This window comes from Oncorhynchus keta, chromosome 32, assembly GCF_023373465.1.
Source record: "Oncorhynchus keta strain PuntledgeMale-10-30-2019 chromosome 32, Oket_V2, whole genome shotgun sequence".
In the NCBI taxonomy this organism is placed as follows: domain Eukaryota; kingdom Metazoa; phylum Chordata; class Actinopteri; order Salmoniformes; family Salmonidae; genus Oncorhynchus; species Oncorhynchus keta.
Genome location: NC_068452.1, coordinates 14,563,278 through 14,577,196, shown reverse-complemented (window position 1 = coordinate 14,577,196; position 13,919 = coordinate 14,563,278). Strand labels below are relative to the sequence as shown.

The 13,919-nt window shown below is 43.6% G+C and overlaps 1 protein-coding gene across 1 annotated transcript in view; it reads right to left on the bottom strand.

Annotated features, from left to right (window-relative positions):
- LOC118365062 (heterogeneous nuclear ribonucleoprotein L-like) overlaps nucleotides 1-13,919 on the bottom strand; it is a 59,489-nt gene that overhangs the window by 8,989 nt on the left and 36,581 nt on the right. The window contains exons 4-8 of the mRNA XM_052490676.1: nucleotides 12,658-12,743; nucleotides 9,964-10,060; nucleotides 9,773-9,845; nucleotides 3,061-3,132; nucleotides 28-248 (exon numbers count right to left, since the gene is read on the bottom strand). Of these exons, the coding sequence (XP_052346636.1) occupies nucleotides 28-248; nucleotides 3,061-3,132; nucleotides 9,773-9,845; nucleotides 9,964-10,060; nucleotides 12,658-12,743 (549 nt within the window). The remainder of the gene's footprint in view (nucleotides 1-27; nucleotides 249-3,060; nucleotides 3,133-9,772; nucleotides 9,846-9,963; nucleotides 10,061-12,657; nucleotides 12,744-13,919) is intronic.

Genomic DNA, 13,919 nt, shown 5'->3' with positions numbered 1-13,919 from the left:
CGTGAGAAAACAGACGCCGACACTGACCTTCTCAATATTCCCATACAGGCAGAAGAGGTTGAAGATGCGGGTGCAGTTCATCTTGGCTGGGTGCAGGCCGCTCACCATGGCAACCGACGAGCTGGAGGCGTGGCCCATATAGGAGGAGGTCTGGGGCAGGGGATAGGCAACCACCTCCTGGGCGTCATGGGGAGAGCTCCTCTTGTACCTGTTATTGCTGGGCAGGGGCAGCAGGGGGCAGTGTGACCCTGGAGAGTGGGGGAGAGAGAGAGAGAGAGAGAGAGAGAGAGAGAGAGAGAGAGAGAGAGAGAGAGAGAGAGAGAGAGAGAGAGAGAGAGAGAGAGAGAGAGAAGGAGAGAATAAGACTGAGAGAAAGTGAGAAATAGAAAGGGGGATGAGGGTAGGGGGATAGAGAGAGATGGAGAGAGAGAGGGGGGGGGCAAGAGAGAAAGAGAGAGAAAGATAGAAAGAGAGAGGCAGAGGGAGGGAGACAAAATATAGAGAAGGGAAGAGAGAGAAAGTGAGGGAGAGAAAGAAATAGAGTGAGAGAAAGAGTGTGTGAGAAAGGGAGCAGAGAGAGACAGAGGGGGCAGAGAGAGAGAGAGAGAGATAGAGAAAGAAAGAACAAGAAAAAGCTGTCACAGACCTTATTGGGGATGGTTGAGATGACAGTGCAAACTTCCCCCCTCAGCTCCCAGCCCCCCATGAAGTAGGATAAACAATTCCAGCAGTACTAAAAAAGTCCTAGACCATTTTCTACACCACTGCACCCCGTTTCCCCTGCAGATCTGGCTAATTACCAAGTGCCTTCAAGAGCGGCCGCTCACATCACATCATTACGCTCTTTCCAAACTCCTGACACACATATACACACTCACGCAATGACTGTATGACACACACACATATGTAGAGACCACCCCTTCCCCCCTGTTTTTCCATCCATCCATCCAACCTCCACCACCTCCTTCAGATGTAAGTGTCTGTGGGTGTTGGAGCTTAATTACAGGATACCCAAAGCCCAGATGCACAATGACAGTCACATAGAGAGAGAGATGCACAATTAATCTTCTCCTTTCCCCCTTCTGATGACCAGGTGGCGAATCGCATCTGGCAGACATATCAGTGTGGATGACGGATCACCACCTCAAGCTGAACCTCGGCAAGACGGAGCTGCTCTTCCTCCCGGGGAAGGACTGCCCGTTCCATGATCTCGCCATCACGGTTGACAACTCCATTGTGTCCTCCTCCCAGAGCGCTAAGAACCTTGGCGTGATCCTGGACAACACCCTGTCGTTCTCAACTAACATCAAGGCGGTGGTCCGTTCCTGTAGGTTCATGCTCTACAACATCCGCAGAGTACGACCCTGCCTCACACAGGAAGTGGTGCAGGTCCTAATCCAGGCACTTGTCATCTCCCGTCTGGATTACTGCAACTCGCTGTTGGCTGGGCTCCCTGCCTGTGCCATTAAACCCCTACAACTCATCCAGAACGCCGCAGCCCGTCTGGTGTTCAACCTTCCCAAGTTCTCTCACGTCACCCCGCTCCTCCGCTCTCTCCACTGGCTTCCAGTTGAAGCTCGCATCCGCTACAAGACCATGGTGCTTGCCTACGGAGCTGTGAGGGGAACGGCACCTCAGTACCTCCAGGCTCTGATCAGGCCCTACACCCAAACAAGGGCACTGCGTACATCCACCTCTGGCCTGCTCGCCTCCCTACCACTGAGGAAGTACAGTTCCCGCTCAGCCCAGTCAAAACTGTTCGCTGCTCTGGCCCCCCAATGGTGGAACAAACTCCCTCACGACGCCAGGACAGCAGAGTCAATCACCACCTTCCGGAGACACCTGAAACCCCACCTATTTAAGGAATACCTAGGATAGGATAAAGTAATCCTTCTCACCCCCCCCCCCCCTTAAAAGATTTAGATGCACTATTGTAAAGTGGCTGTTCCACTGGATGTCATAAGGTGAATGCACCAATTTGTAAGTCGCTCTGGATAAGAGCGTCTGCTAAATGACTTAAATGTAATGTAATGTAAATGTAATTGTTCTATTGAGCACCATGGCACCAACTCGCCTTCCGAATGTTCTATTCCCTATTGCTGTGACGTAGAACAATATTGCCTATTGTTCTACGTCACAATGCCTGCTTTGCTATGGTTGGCAATGAGACCTGCCCACCTTGCTGATAGTTCAAATGTAAACAACAACAATAAATGACTCATGGAACTCTGAAGTCGTCCCATTGCTTCCTATAGAGAAATGTAAGTATGTATGTATATTTTGCCAAATATCTTGCAATGTGTATATTTAGATTTTTTCAAATTGGACACAATTTGAATCATGAGAATCTCCTCTTTCTAATTATGTAAGACTGGGCAGCGTACTCCATTGTCATCAAACGCTAGCTCTGAAATGCCGTTTGCCCTTGGAACGCTGAGCTCCCCCCATTGTTTTCCTATGGAGAGGCATGCTGGTATATTTCGCCAGAAATCTCACAATGTCCATATTTAGATTTTTTCAAATCGGACACCATTTGAATCAGGATAATCTCCTCTTTCCAATTACATAAAGTTGGGCAGCGTACTCTGCTGTCATCGATCGCAAGAACAGAAATAGTCAAAAGTTGCAATTTTTCCCAACTTCCTCGTTACACAAACATAAGCACACTTGGCATCATCGAGGTGCGGATGTTTACTTTCTACTTTCTTCTTCTAGTTGTTATTTTTCAGAACAGATTGTTGTGGTAAAATAAAAATAACAGATTGTTGTGGTAAAATACGGCAAAGCAGCTGGGACATTTTTTGGAGTCATTTAGGCAAAATGGAATTCCAAGCGTCACTCCAGTCAGAAGAGGCTCTGGGAACATTCGATTCCCTTCATCTACTATAGGCGCAAGTGTTCCAGCTTAGCCAACGTTCTTTTGCCATTTTACAGCCTTGGGCGAATTTTGACTCATTTTATTGTCCAGCCTAGTGAGGGCAGGAGAGACATGAGACAAAAATAGAGAAAGAGCAAGGGAGGGAGGGGTAAAGAGAGGCAGCGAATGTGAGCAACACTGACCATAGCCGTTGTCGCTGTAGGAGGACGGATGCTCTCCCAGGATGGCCTGGCGTTGTCTCCCCTTCCCTCGCTCTGCAACACAGACAGAATACACAGTGTAAGGCAAATGTAAAGTGACAATGCCACCAGGTGCCATATGCACATCCATCCACTCAAAATGCATAGACACGCACAGATACACACACATGGGGACTAACAGACACAGTCATGCACACATAGGACGAACACACACAAGACTAACACACAAGCACATATACACACCTACCCATTGGCACATTTGCACGCCAGCCTAGGAATGACTGAAAGCCATAAAACCACACTACGAAAGCAGATTCGATTTAGTAACAGCAAATCTAGACACTGCTTAACACGTTTGGTAATTGGCATAACAACAAAACTATAAACTTTTGGTTCAAATTTGGCCTTGTACTTCAAATGACACATTTCTCTTCCTTGGCTGACTGAGCTTGGGTGAATTTCAGAGGAACAATAAAACAGTGTTTTTTTTGGGGGGGGGGGAAGAGAGGTGTGTTAAAATGACCGTTAAAATATCAGAGTAACAGTTCAATGGTGGAAACGTTGACCCAGATAGGAGGGAAAATGCATTGACATGAAAAAAAGTATATTAAGCACCCTTCTACCCTAATCTTCTTACTGTGCACCAGGAAAAGGACTAACAGAACAAAGACAAGCGTATTTTCAGTCTTTTCCCCAATGCAGCTTACTGGCAGAGACGCAGACAAACGCACTCTAGGTGCTGTCGAACTAAGACTGAAGCATATGCAATATATTTGTTTTTATGTAACGTATCCCAATGAAGTTACAGACTACTATATGGAGCATAGCTGGAAACAGCCTCTGTCATTGTTAGCCTGGTCCCAGATCTGTTTGTGCTGTATACCTCTATGGGGCTTTGTCTGTACAGCACAAGCAGATATAGGACCAGGCTTTCTCACTGCATCCTTTACTCATCAAACAAACGTCATCTAAAATAAAAGCATTCCTTAACATTTTAGTGGTGTTGGGAGTATTTCAATGACATATGCACAACCATCAACTCAGTGAACCCTGTTACTCTGAGGATTTGATAGAAGTGTGTGTGCCAAACTGTGTGTGTATGTGTGTGCACTGTAGAGCATGCAAGTGTGTTCACATGGACGTGTCTTTCAGTGCAATGACTCAACCTGTCTTACATCATTTGAGCATCCTTTTTTCAAAGTCTAACTTCAACAATACGAGAGAGAACTGGTGCTACTCACACAGGCATTAATGGAAGGTGCGGAGTTAAAAGAACGCATGCCATCCTCTCGCCAAGCTCCCGTGGGCCATGGGGGACCGAGCTCATGCAGAGCTAAGCTAATTGGTACAAAACGAGTAGTTAGGCAGGCAGGAACCGGTGGGATTGGTGGGTTGCCATATTTGTACAGAAACCACAAAGAAAGTGGAGAGGAGAAGGATTAACTGAGAGGAGGAGGAGTGACCTTGATGCTTGCACTGAGCCGACAGGTTCGCTATTCACCTGACAGAGTGGCAGAGAGAGAGAAAGAGAGAGGGGGGAGGAAGAGAGAGAGACTGTGGGAGAGAGTGAGGAGGGAAGAGAGAGAGGGAAAGACAGAGAGAGAAAGAGAGGGGGGGGAAGAGAGACTGTGGGAGAGAGTGAGGAGGAAAGAGAGAGAGAGAAAGACAGAGAGAGAGAGGCCTCTGACAATGACGTCATCTCAGTAGTTGGGATAAATCTATCGAAATTGTATCTTACTTTACAGATAAGGGGTAAGAGATGTGTGGAACACACATGACGTGTCTCTCTCGTGTCTTAGCTAAATGTTTAATAATGCACGTCCCCTGCAGGTGTGAATACACTTCTAGACTTTACTTGTGTTTTGAGGCAATGTCCCTGAGTACCTTCGAGGCAATGTACTCAAAAGAACGAACAAGGGGTTTGAAAGACAACATCCACAAACTACTATGTGATTTTGATGAGAAGAATTACATCTCTTTATTACATTCTCTTGTGTCCTTCTCTATGTTTGTATAATAAGATACTGTATATACACTGAACAATTATTTTTGAAGAGCATCTGATATGTTAAGGGCCTCAAGTGCGAATACAGCATTTCAATTTCCCCAAAATGCAAGCTGATTAGGATTTAAATTTACCGTCTGCGGCTCAAGAGGTTTGTGTGGTGCTGTTTTATTTTAATTTCTCTCTGCTTGCACTAAATAGCTTCCAATTCATTATTATTCAGCCTTTTATCATGTCGGCAGTTTATTTTCAGCCTCTTGCTATTTTTCTAGTTGCTTCTCTGTCCCCTTCCTCTGGTCAATAAAAAAACAATTGGAAGCTGACCACACATCTTCAGCTCCATGGCAAAAAGTCCTTGACGCCGTCAAAGTCAAACAGACCTTCAAAATCCAATATACGACAAAGCGATCGATTGGAAAGCAGCCCTGGCTTGTGGGTGATAAGACACTGTTTACCCTCCATTTGTGGAGAGAGAATGGGAATCGGGACTGGCATGTCAATTACACCGTCCAAAGGATGTTTAATCAAGCCCAAGTCACACAAGGCAGGCTTTCTGCTTGGTTAAAAACCATGCTCCCATTTATATGAATATAATTATGGGCTGTAGTCTATCTATGGCACCTCATATTGTTAAAGCATGAGAGCTTCAAATTCAGAGACCAAGGGTTGTCTTTTATTGAGCATTGTAATGTTATAATATTTGGTGTGGGGACAACGCAACCCCTTCACTTTTTCCACATTTTGTTATGTTACAGCCTTATTCTGAAATTGATTAAATAATCAATCTACACACAATACCCGATTATGACACAGAAAAAAACAGGTTTTTAGAACATTTTGCAAATGTATCCCCCCGGAAATATTCACATTTAAATAAGTTTTCAGACTCTATACTCAGTACTTTGTTGAAGTACCTTTGGCAGCGATTACAGCCTCAAGTCTTCTTGGGTATGATGCTACAAGCATGGCACACCTGTATTTGGGGAGTTTCCCCCATTCTTCTCTGCAGATCCTCTCAAGCTGTTAGGGTTGGATGGGGAGCATCGCTGCACAACTATTTTTAGGTCTCTCCAGAGATGTTTGATCGGGTTCAAGTCGGGTCTTTGGCTGGGCCCTTCAAGGACATTCAGAGACTTGTCCCAAAGCCACTCCTGCTTTGTCGTGGCTGTGTGCGTATGGTTGTTGTCCTGTTGGAAGGTGAATCTTCACTCCAGTCTGAGGTCCTGAGCGCTCTGGAGCAGGTTTTCACCAAGGATCTCTCTGTACTTTGCTCCATTCATCTTTCCCTCGATCCCGACTAGTCTCCCAGTCCCTACCGCTGAAAAACATCCCCACAGCATGATGCTGCCACCAACATGCTTCATTGTAGGGATGGTGCCAGGTTTCCTCCAGACGTGACGCTTGGCATTCAGGACAAAGGGTTCAATCTTGGTTTCTTCAGACCAGAGGATCTTGTTTTTCATGGTCTGAGTTGGTCCTAGGTTCTTTTTGGAAAACCCCAAGTGGGCTGTCATGTGCCTTTTACTGAGAAGGGGCTTCCATCTGACCACTCTACCATAAAGACCTGATTGGTGGAGTGCTGCGGAGATGGTTGTCCTTCTGGAACATTCTCTCATCTCCACAAAGGAACTCTTGAGCTCTGTCAGAGTGACCATCGGGTTCTTTGTCACCTCCCTGACCAAGGCCCCTTCTCCCTGATTGCTCAGTTTGGCCGGGCGGCCAGCTATAGTCTTTGGTTTTTCCAAACTTCTTCCATTTAAGATTGATTTAATTTTTAATTAAAAAAAAAATGTTTACCTTTATTTTACAAGGCAAGTCAGTTAAGAACAAATTCTTATTTTCAATGACAGCCTAGGAACAGCAGGTTAACTGCCTGTTCAGGGGCAGAACGACAGATTTGTACCTTGTCAGCTCAGGGATTTGAACTTGCAAACTTTCGGTTACTAGTCCAACGCCCTAACCACTAGGCTACCCTGCCGCCCAATGATGGAGGCCACTGTGTTCTTGGGGACCTTCAATGCTGCAGACATTTTTTGGTACCGTTCCCTAGATCTGTGCCTTGACACAATCCTGTCTCTACCGGCAATTCCATCGACCTCACGGCTTGGTTTTAGCTCTGACATGCACTGTCAACTGTGGGACCTTATATAGACAGGTGTCTGCCTCCCAAACCATGTCCAATCAATTAAATGTACCACAGGTGGACTCTAATCAAACATCTCAAGGATGATCAATGGAAACAGGATGCACCTGAGCTCAATTTCGAGTCTCATAGCAAAGGGTCTGAATACTTATGTAAATAAAGTATTTCTGTTTTTATTTTTATATAAATGTGCAAAAATGTCTAAAAACCTGTTTTCGCTTCGTCATTATGGGGTATTGTGCGTAGATTGCGGAAAATGAAAAACAATTTAATCAATTTTAGTATAAGGCTGTAATGTAACAAAAATGTGGAAAAAGGGAAGGGGTCAGAATACTTCCCAAATGCACTGTATAATTGTATATCAAATTAATATGCATTGATTCATTGGTGTGGGCTCAGCAAAGGGACAGGGGAATAGGCTCAGCAAAGTCAAGGTCTGTTATTATCAGATTCTATGATGTTTTCACCGATTGAGTCGTAAAATAGATTGATGACCAAATGAAAGATTAAAGGGGCGTGGAGGGGGGGGATTAGCAATAGCCCTTCATCGATGTTGCTTTATTCTCTGGGCCTACTCAGCACTGACAAATCCAAGGACATGAGCTTGCTCATTGTATCTCAATATTTTGTGTCAGCATTTGTACCATGCAATGTAGGCTACCATGGCCATGGCAAAGGGATGAATGTTTTCATTTTTCAAAGACTTGCTGAATTAGATAAAAACAGCCAATGTTTCCATAAAGATTTATTCAAGGACAGACTGATAGAAGTGGAGGCATATTCATGGGTTGCACCTCCATCACTCAGTCACACCGTTGCCATTGTTATCAACGAACGTTCTACAGATACTGCAGCATATTGATGTCTGATTGTTTATGCCTAGTCTTTCGGAACGGGGGATAATGACTGTTTAATCAAATGTACATTATAGTGGCCTGGAAATACGATGACATTGCTAAAGTAGACAAATCATTTGTAGAAAACAACTTTGCCATTATTGTCGTCAAGTTTGTTTTAGAGAGATGGAAATTTTGTCATCAGCTACAAATATTTGCCAGAAATAGCTAGCAATGCTAATGTTAGCTTGCTAAAATGTTAGTGCTCTCCCCTCAATACAAAGTTATACTGTATTTAAAGTAAATCTGGCAACATCACAATGATGACAAAAGCTTGTCCTAAAAACGATTTGCCCCCTTTTGAAATGTCATTGGGTTTCAAAGCCATAGTAATGTACTTTCGACTAAATCTTCATCAGTGTCCATTGAGACTGCATTGAGTAGAACGCTCAGCTGGTTATCAGTCCTAAAAGGAACATTCAAAACAATATTGTGACGAAACGTGCCACTCATGAATATATCTGATTTAATCTGTTTTCACAAATAATTTAATCCTTTCTTGACTATGAAAAGCCAACTAACATTTACTCCTGAGGTGTTAAACTATTGACCCTGTTGGTCATCTATGAACGTCTGGAAGAACGATCATGTACTGTTATAATCTCTTTGGAGTTTTAGGCTGGGTATCTGTACAGCACTTTGTGACATCAGCTGATGTAAAAAGGGCTTTATAAAATAAATGTGATTGATTGGTTGCTTCTTAGAGCATGTATACACAATCAGATGTCTCTCTTCCTAACTAAGTACGTAAACACATCTGCATGTAAGGTGCTTAAGGTGTAAGGTGGTTGTATTCGGTGCATGTGACTAATAACATTTGATATCTGGATAAGGTAAGGTTGGGGTTAGTGGATAAAATACCATTTGTGATTAAAACGTGAAGGTACTACTAGGCCAGGGTTTCCCTGTACTGACGACTGGGCCGTAGCCACTCTGACCTGCAGCACTGAGCAGTAGGAGGCGTTAAAGCAACAGCAAGCTACAACACTATACGCACAGGAAGTGGTAAACAGCTAAATCTGACATTTCTATTGGCAATTAATACGTAAAACAAAAGGATATGTATGTTACCAAGGTTCGTTGATGGCACAAGTGCGAATTACTGAAATAAATGTTTTTTTTTAACAGAGAGGCTATTTTGACTCATTTTAGTTAGGAAATGAAGAAGACTAGGCAGGGACAAAGACTGAGGCCTAATGTTGAAGAGAAAACAACAGACAAACTGGAAAATTGAGATTCATGGCCGATCTTTAAGGAACGAATGTAAAACCACAATGGCGGAACTCATTTCTTGTCACAGCTCATTTCAACTGATTATGGGTCTGTAGAAGTGTGAAGGTTGAAAGGGTTTTGAAATGGTTTGACAACCATGGCTACAGATTTGAGGGTTGCTCTGCTCAACATATTTTAATTTCAGCTCTTTGTAAAACAGAAGTGACATACACAACGCACACACAAATGTTGTATTCATTCGAGCATGCAACGGAGGATGGTTTAAAACGTTTTGCAACAGAGATCTAAAATGAGCGTTTCTTATTGGACAAGTCCAGGTAGTCTCTCCTTGTTCCAGTCTGTTTTCTTCAGTTTGCTACCTAATGAATATGACCCTAGTACAGGAAGAGATTCAGCAGAGAAGGAAGGATATCGTACCTCGCCTGACGAGAAAGGGCTTGGTGTAGTCCCAGCTATCATTGTCGTTGCGGAGGACGTTGAGTCGCGTGGGCTGCATGGGGAGAGAGAGCAGAGCACCGCTGCATGTGTGTTAAGGGGTCCACAGGGATCCTGGTGGAGTGTGTGTGAGCACTGTGTGTGTATGTGGGTTTGTGAGTGTGTGTGTTTACCCGAGCGTATTCGATCTTCAGGGTGCAGCAGCCAGCGTATATGTCTGCTCCGTTGAGAGCCGATTTCGCCTTCTGGGCGTTTTTGACAGTTTCGAACGTGGCGACACCATTAAGGAAGAGCAACCGGGAGGATCTCATTGGAATTCAAAACATTGTTTGGCAAACAGAGTAGAATCACAATGACCAGAAGGCAATAACATAGGAAATGGAGCAAGAACTACAAGCCACCCTGCAGATGACTAAGGCAGTTCGCATACTCTTGGGTCACTCAGCCCAATGTAGTTCTGCTTCAGAGAAGCTGTAATCAGCTCAGCAATTGCAATTGCAGATTAGTTTATAGAATAGGGTCCTGTTCGAATCCTCCTAGAATACATTCTCCTCCTTCGCTTCCTTGTAAGTAATCCCTCATCTGACAAGGCATAACTGGTGCAATTACAATGGAAAGCTTGCTTACATCAATCCATTCATGTCAGATCAGTAATTAGTTGAAGATAGGAAGAAAGGATTAATTTTAAGAGTATTTGAACAAGGCCCTATTCTATAACCTTATTGGCAGTGACTGTGCTGATTACAGCTACTCTAGTGTAGCTGAGTAGTGACTGTAGTCTCCAACATCATGACATCTTTTCAAGCTGCTCTGCTTCCAGCTTGCAGACGAGTAGATCGTTATGCAAATTCGGTAGTAAAAGTAAAATGCACTATAAAAACCTAAAAAGGTCCAAAATGTCCCTGTTAAATATAATTGAATTGAAATCTAATTGAGGTGGGCCAAATTGCCTTTCTATTTATCTCTTGTTGAGCCTGTCTTCAAATATTATATGATAAAATGCAGTATGTGATGGTACACCCATTGGAACACACACACAGATCAGATCAAACAGATCATAATCAAGTACTCAATAATTTATTTGTCTGTCGCACCAGTAATATTTACAGTTGTAGGGAAGGGACAGGTCGAGAGCACCTTAGAAACCCCCATTGTCGCGGCAACCACATCCCAGTGGCAATAAAACAGGGGTTTTAAGCATCCATCTCCCATAAAACCCAAACCTGAAACAACAGTGACAACAATCCCTTGTCTCCTGAATTCCCATTGGCCAATCTCTGCTCCGAGTGTTACCATTAGCAAGAAACTCTTGATTGATAGCTGTACATGATCCACATAATGAGCCAACTTGGAGACAAAGTGAAATGTCTTATAATGCCAGACAGTAAATATAAACAACTGCCCATTGATTATAAATAAGGGAACAGTATCAGTACTTCAGTATATCAGTATATACTTCAGTATATCAGTTAAAAACTCATCCAGAACGCCGCAGCCCGTCTGGTGTTCTGGTGTTCAACCTTCCCAAGTTCTCTCACGTCACCCCGCTCCTCCGCTCTCTCCACTGGCTTCCAGTTGAAGCTCGCATCCGCTACAAGACCATGGTGCTTGCCTATGGAGCTGTGAGGGGAACGGCACCTCAGTACCTCCAGGCTCTGATCAGGCCCTACACCCAAACAAGGGCACTGCGTTCATCCACCTCTGGCCTGCTCGCCTCCCTACAACTGAGTCAAAACTGTTCGCTGCTCTGGCTCCCCAATGGTGGAACAAACTCCCTCACGACGCCAGGACAGCGAAGTCAATCACCACCTTCCGGAGACACCTGAAACCCCACCTCTTTAAGGAATACCTAGGATAGGATAAAGTAATCCTTCTCACCCCCCTTAAAAGATTTAGATGCACTATTGTAAAGTGGCTGTTCCACTGGATGTCATAAGGTGAATGCACCAATTTGTAAGTCGCTTTGGATAAGAGCGTCTGCTGCTAAATGACTTAAATGTAAATGTAAATGTAAAAAACTCCCATTGTTGATCATTTTTCCAAGAAGATACAAAAACTGAACACAAATGTGGTTCACACTCCAGAACTGCATGCACTGACTGTCCTACAACATGCTAATTATTACATAGGCTGTTAATCTGATATAAGACTTGCATAATGAAAAGTGTGTTGAAATATGGCCACTAACCCACTACACATACTGGAGGTGTGCAAACCATAATAGACACACACACACACACACACACACACACACACACACACACACACACACACACACACACACACACACACACACACACACACACACACACACACACACACACACACACACACACACACACACACACACACACACACACACACACACACACACACACACACTGCTTCCGACATATAAGTAAGCGCTGGTGCTGTCAGGTGTTTATTCATGCGAAGTGTGTGTGTGCCAGGAGTGTGTGTGTGTGATGCCGAGAGACAGTCATCCATATTTGATGAAGGGCCATCTCGTCCGCTGGAATGCTGCGCTCATGCTGATTCAGTGCTTTCGAGGACCCGGTCGAGTGGAGTGGGCTCTGCTCCTCTACTATGAAGCTTTTTACAGCCTGAGTGCGTTTGTGTGTGGGGCCAGCACTGACTGACAGCTTGTTTCCCACTCCAAAATGACATACTGATGCAGGTGTGCATACTCATACAAACCCACAGGGAGACATACACAGACACTTACGCAAAATCACTCATACAGACAGACTCTTGAATCAATACACATGCACATGCTTCCACTCTACATGCATCCTCGGCACAAACCCACCCGTGCATGCACGGACACACACGCCTGCAGTAGCCCAGCTTGACTCCAGAAAGGATATTCCACCATGGCCTGGATTCCATTGCGTTTGAAGATGACAATGCGCAGCACGTTGCCTATGGGATTGCAGACTGTGTACAGAACATCCTAGAAGACAGAAGAGCAACGACTGGGTTCTGACTAATGCTGTAATGAACACAATAATTAGGAACAGTTTCCTAAATGCTTAGTAGTTCGTGTGGTATTTTTCTAGATGACCCAGACCGACACCACAAGTAGAAACTAATTTCTTCTTGCTTCTTTTAATTATATTTGTTCATGGATAGAAGATTGGCTGTCAGTTAAACATACATTTTAGACTTTACGTTTTGTGGCTAAGCTGCTGGGTTGCCGAGATAATTCACATACCACATTAGCTACAAGGCTTTCAGGAAATCCAAGCTAAAGTGTTGTAAACTAAATCATTGTAAGCAACACCATTGTAAAGTTAAACCATTGTGAACTTAAACATTGTAAACTATTGTGAACAAAACCATTGCTGAACTATCGCAAACTTAACCATTGCATCAAGCTAAAATACCATAAGCTAAACCATGGCATTGTGTACTAAACCATGATAAACTAAACCATTGTTTGCTAAAATACCATAAGTTAAACCATGGCATTGTGTAATAAACCATGATAAACTAAACCATCGTTAGCTAAACCATTATAAACAAACCTATCATGAATTAAGACTGAAACCATTGTAAGCCAAACCAATAAACTATTTTAAATTAAACCATCCTAAACCATCCTGAACAAAATCCTTGCAAGCTTCCCACACCATTTTTAAAAAAAACATTATTTTATTTTATTATTCTTTTTTTTAACCTTTATTTAACCAGTTAAGAAAATATTCTTATTTTCAATGACGGCCTGGGAACAGTGGGTTAACTGCTGTTCAGGGGCAGAACGACAGATTTGTACCTTGTCAGCTCAGGGGTTTGAACTCGCAACCTAGTCCAACGCTCTAACCACTAGGCTACGCTGCCGCCCCATGTCATTTCAACGTGGAGAATTGGGTGATATTTGGTAGATACGTTGATCAATGTGGTTCCAACCTATTTTCACCCACTCAAAAAGACAGCCAAAAGTTTGTTTAATTCCCAATGTGTTATCACTATGCTTTCAACCAGAGAACCCTAACCCTAACCCTAAAAGCACAACCAAATTCTAATGGAAAATCAATGTCTGATTTTTGGTTTAGTTTTTACCTAAATGTGTTTTCACTGTGCTTCAACCATTTAAAAGCACAACAAAGTTCAAATGGGAATACAATGT